The following is a 7,095-nucleotide window of genomic DNA, read 5'->3' on the forward strand; positions in this document are numbered from 1 at the left end:
ATACCGAACACTAACATCTGGTAATTGATACCTTGCCCCAGTAGGACACACTTTTACCATCTAACCGGGGTAAGCCGCGTTGGCTTTTTCTCTTTGACGCGCTCTGCAAGTTTTCCTCGGTGCTACGGTCCAGGTCAAAATGGTACTACTTGCGTGACTCCGCGGTCGAACATTTTCCATCCGCTTCTAATGACGTGCAATGGCTTAATCAGAGCATAATCGCATGGCCTCTTATTAGCGTCAAATCGTTATCTCCGCTCTGATCAAGTGGTCATGTGAGCTCTTTTTCTTATGTCCCTTGCCAAACGTGGTGTTCAATTTTGTGATTATAAAGAAACCGCGAAGTGAGCTAGATTAATCTCGCGCTGTGGGAGCTAACGATTCCGTTGGGGAGGAGTTACTTGTCACCAGGCGAGAAACAGGAGAGGAAGCAAGGGCAGAAGCCACGTCAGAAATAGAATCAGACAACCGAAAATGAATTATCTCTGGCGGTCGAAAGTGAGTGATTATTTTCACATTAGCTGCGCTTTGCCCTCGAACGCTAGGGATCCATGGTTCCAAGGGTATGGGGTTTTGAACTCGTTTAGACTTACCCCTACAGTTGGAGTTCTTGTATCCCCTTTTATCTTCTCTCAACACCTTTTCACCTCTATTGGGGGAGGAGTTAAGGCTGAGCTGATGGTAGCAAGAAAGATTAATTATATTTATCTAGCCTTATTTTACGGTTTGACTGATGTCCCCGCGGCGTGAACCCAACTTGATGCCTCAGTGAATACCCTATTCGACATTCAGGTGGTGCGAAGGCGTTTTGACACTTAATGAAGACGTCTGGAAGGGCCTGTAAAAAGCGGGTAGATTGAAGAAGATCATTTGAGAAATTGAAGACTATTTTGCGAGATCGCTCTTTTGACTTTATTATCATTCTCTGCATTTCGTACGGCGTGCGAGTAGCAGTTTTGTGATGTTCTGCGCCGGTAGTTCGACGAGCACGCAAAGTCCCAGCGAAAACGTGTACGTCCAGAGTACGATCTGCGAGGCGTACGTGGAGACGATGAACTCGCTGCTCACAACTGGGCGCCGTATCTGCCCGAACACCAGCGCAATCATGCTGAAGTGCAGCAGATAGACACTGTAGGACAGCCGCCCCGCGAAGGATACGACCGGATGGTGTAGGAGCTGCTTGAGCCAGTGGTGTGCCGGCAGGGAAAAGAGCACTAGCAACAGCAGCGCATTAAACGTGGCCCAGCTGTGCTTGAAGATGGTCGCGTACGTGGCCACCAACGCCCGGTCCAGCGACGAATAGTTCTCCACGAACCACGAGCTGGTCGCGAAGGTGAACAGATACACGGTGCACGCTAGCACAGCGACCAGCTTGAAGACGCACGTTCGATAGAGCCGCTCCCAGTCGGTGCGGTAGCGATGGTAGGCCGAACCGACCAGCACACCGCCGAAGTAGACGGCCAGATTGAGATGAAATGGGAAGTAAAGCCGGCTCTGGTACGGCTGGAGGCGCATGTAGTTGTCCACCTGCTTCATATCCACCTCCATCAGGGGTGTCGTGTTTTGGAAGTAGGCAACGGTCGCTGGGGCAACCAATCCGTACACGATGGTCGCCGTGAAGAGGTAGTACTTGAGCTGACGATACTTCCAGACGAGTGAAAGCGTGAGCAGGCAGAAGATGTACAGCTGTGTGTCCGCTGCAATGTACCAGGATTGCAGTAGACACTTTATCGAGGGAGAAAGAGATTGTTAGAGTCATCAATGCAGTACAGTATAGTACAACCCGTAAGATATTACCGGCTGATCTGCTCCAACGTAGTTGTTGATGAAAAGTATATTAGTCCACCAATTCCGGAGGCAATTGTCAGTCGCTTCCCCGAGGAATTGCTTTCCAAATGGCCCTTCCATAAAGTAAGGCAAAGCGGCAACCTGCAGCAAAATCACGAACACATAGGCCGGCAGAAGTCGCAACAGACGGTTTGTGATGCACCGGAGCAGGTAGGCAGCGTTAAGGGTGATCCCATTCTGACGATCGCGCAGGAACGATACCGTAAACAGGATGGCGCTGATGAGGAAGAAAGTCTGAACACTATCCTGAAAGCGTGCCACGTAGCCGATCAGTGACTCAGCGTGATTGTAACCCTCGAGAAAGTCGGTATTGTGCTGGGGCAGCTTCATGTAGGCCGTACTGGTATGCAGAAACACGATGAGGAACATGCGAATCGCTCGGAATCCTTCCATCGTCTGCAGATCGACTCGGAAGCGGCCATCGGAAGTCGGATGGTACAGTTTCACGAAGTTCCGCATAACCGAGAAGCTTACTAGAAGCTCCCCCCATCGTGCGTCGGGAGGAGTAGTGTAGTGGTTTTCGGGATACGATGCCACCACCTGCCTGCGACGATCGAACAGGGAGGACACGACTGTGAGCACTACAATACCACAGACGATCGCACCAAACACAATCTGGATTCCCCCTGAGGAGAAGTGAAACAGAATCTTGAATTCCAAAGAATGCTTCGAATATCTTGCGGTAGCAACCTACCGATTGTGAAGAGTTCTTCTTCATTGTTGTGATAACAGTATTGGATAGTGACCGAGTCGACATGCAGGTCGTATTTCTTTCGGAGTTCTTCGTTAACACACTGCCGAAGTTGTCGTGTATACTGCAGTTCCACAGAGGGGTTGGTGGTGATTCCCCTAGTGAGATTGGTTGCTACACACTCCGGTACGCATATGCCACGTTCCACCTTCGTATGATCGTAGTGGCGTGGTGAGGATGAAAATTTCTTCAAGAAAGGAAAGTAGGAAATTTTCGCTGTATCATCGCTGCTGGCACAACACCCCGGTAAAATCTCACCAACCGTTAAGTTCTGCCACAACTCGGACCGTGGATCGTACGGGATGAGTGCGGACCGCACGACACAGTACCGGAACTGGTCACCCCAGTCCGCCCGACAATCGTCCAGCTCATCGTACTCGAAGAGCTTTGGGAATTTTCGGTAGGCTTTAGCTGAGGCAAGAAATGGAAATCACTATGAAAATCGTTCACAAAGGAGTACTCCTGCTAGCAAAACAATCAGCAATCTTACAGTTGATAAACTCCACCCAGTCTTCACCACGAACTACGACTACAATCAAGAGCCACAAAGAAATTCTACACACAACGAACATTGGCCAAACTTTTCCGTCATCGGTACCCGCGAAAAACACACGTCTCGTCACGATCGTCCACTTCGAGCGACTAACTCTGTCGACGTGGGATGAAAATTTGGACAGCTTCAAAACCTCGCGTGTGCGATTCGGATTGTCCAAGAGTGGCCACCGCCCGCCCGTACCACTCGAATGTGGTGGCGTGCGTCGTCGGGATGTCGAATAGGTGAATGCATTCTCAGGCCCTAACGCCCCCCTTCGCCTATGCATCAGTCTTCCGCGGGCGAAGCGTTGCGTAGCAAGTAACGGAAAATTTGGACATTAATTACACGTGTTCAGTTACCGTGCGGCGCTGGAGCTGGTCAGCAAACCCGTCGAGCGTATCCAACGAATCTTCCGATTTTCGTCCAACGAAAGGGTCGACACGTGTGCACTTGCATTCGTGAAGCGAAAAACAAACCAGTTCGTTTCGCGCACGAAACTGGTGTGTTATGGGTCCACCTTATGACTAATTCAGTTTATGGCTGAAACGTTTTGATTATAAATTTATCAATTCCTGCTCCCTTATGTAGTTTTGTTTTGCCCAATAAAACCATTGGGGAAACGAGCAGTGTTCAAAACACCTATAAAATAATATTTTTTATAGATATCATCCAGAAAACCATTTCATATAGGGATTAACATTTGTTTGGTATCAAATATTGCTTCCAGTACCAGTCCAGCAGTCAGAACTTTAGGATCTCCTCCATTTTTTCTCGGAAACAACGCAAAACTCTTTCGGTATTCAACCAGTATATTGACCGTGACGACGAGCGTGTTTTCTTAAAACCAGATGTGATAGTTCACAAGACACTGCAGAATAGACGTTTTAATGCGATATTTATTTTCCATAATTTATTTACACCAACTTAGGTCTAGCGGTAAAGAAGAGACATTTAACTAGTACGAGAAGGAAACAACAGAGTTTGTGGCCGTTTTTATCTCGTTAACATTAAAACAGAGTCCATACCCTTATATCTTATACACGATCTCCAATGCAGAGACACACGTTCGTTCACATACACAAAGATATCCAGCTGGTGACTGAACCTAAGGCTAACGAATACTTGTGTAACGAACCGACCCTCTTCGGCCGGTTAATGGTTAAAAAGAAAGGGAAACACTTTCATAGGACTTGTGCCCGCCCGTGCACTAGTTGTCGTTTTGTACAGAGAGGTGTTTGAGGTGATCCTGCACCTCGTGCGGAAATGTCGGTCAGTCTCAAATTGTGGAGGAGGGAGAGATGTCCTTTTTTATATCACAGTTCGATCGCTGGCGCGAAGGTTAGTGGGCCGTCTCGCCGGAGGCGGTTGACGATGGTTCCGTTCCGGTCGCCGGAGTTCCCGCCTTAACAGAAGGAGTTCCGATGGGTTCCGGTGCCGAGTGTACCTGGTTGATGGAGGGTTGCCGGGTATCGGCCCTTGGTTCGAGCAGTTCCTTCAGCAGGGCACCGGTGGGAAGCTCGACCAGGACGCACAGCAGCGCCCCGAATATGTAGCTGAAGAACAGCACCTCGATGGTGTAGCCGGTGACGATCTTTTCGTTGCTGAAGATGGGTGCCCGCTCGCGCCCGTACACCTGCATGATCACGGTGAAGTGAATCAGGTAGACGCTGTAGCCAAGCTTTCCCAGTACGCGGAAGATCGGATGGCTGAGTGACGCCTTGAGCCAATGGTTCTGATGGAGGAGCGCCAGAGCAAGCAGGATGACGGTGTTGAACAAGCCCCAGCTAATTTTGAAGGCGCTGGCGTACAAAGCAAGTACTATGGCGGGCAACCAGGTCAGGTTGGACACCACCCAAGAGACGCTGGCCATACTGCACACGTACAGCAGTCCGGACACTTGGGCTAGCTGTCGGAAGGCGGTCTGCTGGAACAGCTGTTTGCGCTGGTCCCGGAAGTGGTGATAGACGATGCCAGCCAGAACGCCACAGAAGTAGATACCGGTGTTCTGGTGGAACGGGAAGTACAGCAGGTCCTGGAAGTGTTGGCCACGCATATACTTTTCCACGTCCTTCATGTCGACCGTCATGACAGGGGTGGCGTTCGTTGCAAGGAGATGCTCAATGGCCGGTATTACCGCACTGTAGAGGAAGAGGGCGCCAAAGATGTACTTGCGCGTCGTGGGCCACTTCCAGAAGACCATCATGATCGCGAGTGCGAACGCGAACAATTGCAGATCCGTCGCTAGATACCACGACGGAATGAAGCACTGTGGGAGAAAATAGCAAACATAACGTGAACCTGACGTAATCATTGAGGACTCCTTTCGGAAATCGATGAGTTACCGGTTCACTCCACGCGATATAGTTGTTGACAAACAGCAGGTTAGCCCACCACCAGCGCTGGCAGTTTTGAGCCGACTCGCCGATGAACTGCTTTCCAAATGGCCCATCGACCAGATGGCGCAAGACGGACGCCTCCAGCAGGATCATGAACGCGTACGTCGGCACCAGCCGGCAGAGTCGATTCAGCAGCCGATCACCAAAGTACGACAACCGGAACGTTGGGTTCTTGCGCACATGATCGAGAAAGTTGATCGCCATCAGCATACCGCCGATGGTGAAGAACGTCTGCACGTAGTTCTGGAACTCGGCGATGAACGTCTGCAGCGAGGCCATGTGCTGTAGCTGCTCCAGATACTCGGGGTTGCGCTGGGGAATCTTTAGGTGTGCGATCGTCACATGCAGAAAGATGACGCGGAACGTCTGCACGAATCGAAACGCCTCGAAGCAGGCGAGATCGGCTCGAGTTTGCGTGTGGATCGGCTCCTTCAGCCGGCGGATGTTCCGCGGAATGGAAAACGCCGTCAGTAGGCGCTGGTGTGCCAGCTTAGAGCTCCGGGAGAAGTAGCTCTCCGGGAAGTTCTGCTGTGCCTGGTGGTGTAGATCGTACACGGTGGAGGCGATGATGATTGCGATTATGATAGCGGCCAGCACAATAAATGCCACATCGAGCCAGTCTGTGAATGAAGGAAAATGTCATCTTTTTCTTGCAAAACTGGCGCGCTGTGTCCTTACCGTAGGCCACACTTTCCGTGCTTTTAGAGTAGCAATAGTGGATTCGTAGGTTAGGCGAAACGGTCAGATCGTACTGCGAGGAAACCTCGGCACTGATACACCGGTGCATCAGTTCCTCTCTCGTGAGCCGCTCCGTCCCTTCCGTGCCGTTCTGAATAAGTGCATCATGGCACTTCTGTAGGCAAACTCCTCGCTCCAGCACCGTATGGTCATAGTGGTGATAGTCGCTAGAAAAATACTGCACAAACAACCCCAATCAGATCGGCTAGAGTTATTCTCCGACCACACCGTCTCACTTACGCTCAAATTCCTCCACAGTGTGGACGTGTCATCCGGTGCGAGCGGTGCCTTTGCGATGCAGTACACATAGTCATCCCGATACCACCGCCGGCAGTCCTCAAAGTCGTCGTACACAAACAGTGGTGGAAATTTCAAATACTCTTCCACTGCGCGGGAGAAAAAACGAAAACAGAATGCAACCAGAGGAAAGGCGTTAAGTTTGGCGCTCTAGACACACCACTTAATCGGCGCACCCGAAAACAGTGCCCATCATCGGAACATAACTTACTTTGAAATGCGTCCGCAAACGGGTGCCCCTCGACGGGCGTTCCGGCGAGAAGCAGCGTTCCGTGGAGCGCCGCTAGGAAAATGATGGCTCGATGAGACATTTTATGGACGGGAAAAACGACACGGGGGTTAAATTTTCACTCTCCCCGGGGCGGCCGGACGGATGATGAATAATGGAACACCCAAACACACACACTGGAGCAGCTCTTGCGCCGGCTTTTTTGAATGTTTGCGCAGATAACTTTAGCACTTATTGCGAGGTAATTTCACGGGATGGCATGTTTTTACGGTCCGCTCCGGATATGGGTAATAATTTTGGA

At 50.6% G+C, this 7,095-nt stretch overlaps 2 protein-coding genes across 2 annotated transcripts; both read right to left on the reverse strand.

Moving 5' to 3' along the window:
* Positions 1–918: 918 nt before the first annotated feature.
* LOC131284616 (O-acyltransferase like protein-like) lies at positions 919–3,191 on the reverse strand. The gene is made up of 6 exons (XM_058313479.1): positions 3,170–3,191; positions 3,090–3,128; positions 2,862–3,010; positions 2,543–2,786; positions 1,798–2,474; positions 919–1,725 (listed from the first exon to the last, which is right to left on the reverse strand). Exons 1-6 carry the CDS (start codon positions 3,189–3,191, stop codon positions 919–921), a joined length of 1,938 nt encoding a protein of 645 aa, XP_058169462.1.
* Positions 3,192–4,473: 1,282 nt separating this feature from the next.
* LOC131284617 (uncharacterized) lies at positions 4,474–6,876 on the reverse strand. The gene is made up of 5 exons (XM_058313480.1): positions 6,777–6,876; positions 6,509–6,654; positions 6,209–6,446; positions 5,477–6,150; positions 4,474–5,400 (listed from the first exon to the last, which is right to left on the reverse strand). Exons 1-5 carry the CDS (start codon positions 6,874–6,876, stop codon positions 4,474–4,476), a joined length of 2,085 nt encoding a protein of 694 aa, XP_058169463.1.
* Between the last annotated feature and the right edge of the window lie 219 nt (positions 6,877–7,095).

The sequence above is a fragment of the Anopheles ziemanni genome, chromosome 3, assembly GCF_943734765.1.
Source record: "Anopheles ziemanni chromosome 3, idAnoZiCoDA_A2_x.2, whole genome shotgun sequence".
Taxonomy (NCBI): Eukaryota; Metazoa; Arthropoda; class Insecta; order Diptera; family Culicidae; genus Anopheles; species Anopheles ziemanni.

Excerpts from the sequence above, each read along its gene's own strand:
- LOC131284617 (XM_058313480.1), bottom strand. The coding sequence starts at position 6,876 with ATGTCTCATCGAGCCATCATTTTCCTAGCGGCGCTCCACGGAACGCTG. Across the intron at positions 6,447-6,508 it reads CACTGTGGAGGAATTTGAGC|TATTTTTCTAGCGACTATCA; the intron begins GTAAGTGAGACG and ends TTGTTTGTGCAG. Across the intron at positions 6,151-6,208 it reads CACGGAAAGTGTGGCCTACG|ACTGGCTCGATGTGGCATTT; the intron begins GTAAGGACACAG and ends CTTCATTCACAG.
- LOC131284616 (XM_058313479.1), bottom strand. The coding sequence starts at position 3,191 with ATGACGGAAAAGTTTGGCCAAT. Across the intron at positions 3,129-3,169 it reads GACGGAAAAGTTTGGCCAAT|TCGTAGTTCGTGGTGAAGAC; the intron begins GTTCGTTGTGTG and ends TCTTGATTGTAG. Across the intron at positions 3,011-3,089 it reads CTGGGTGGAGTTTATCAACT|CTAAAGCCTACCGAAAATTC; the intron begins GTAAGATTGCTG and ends TTCTTGCCTCAG.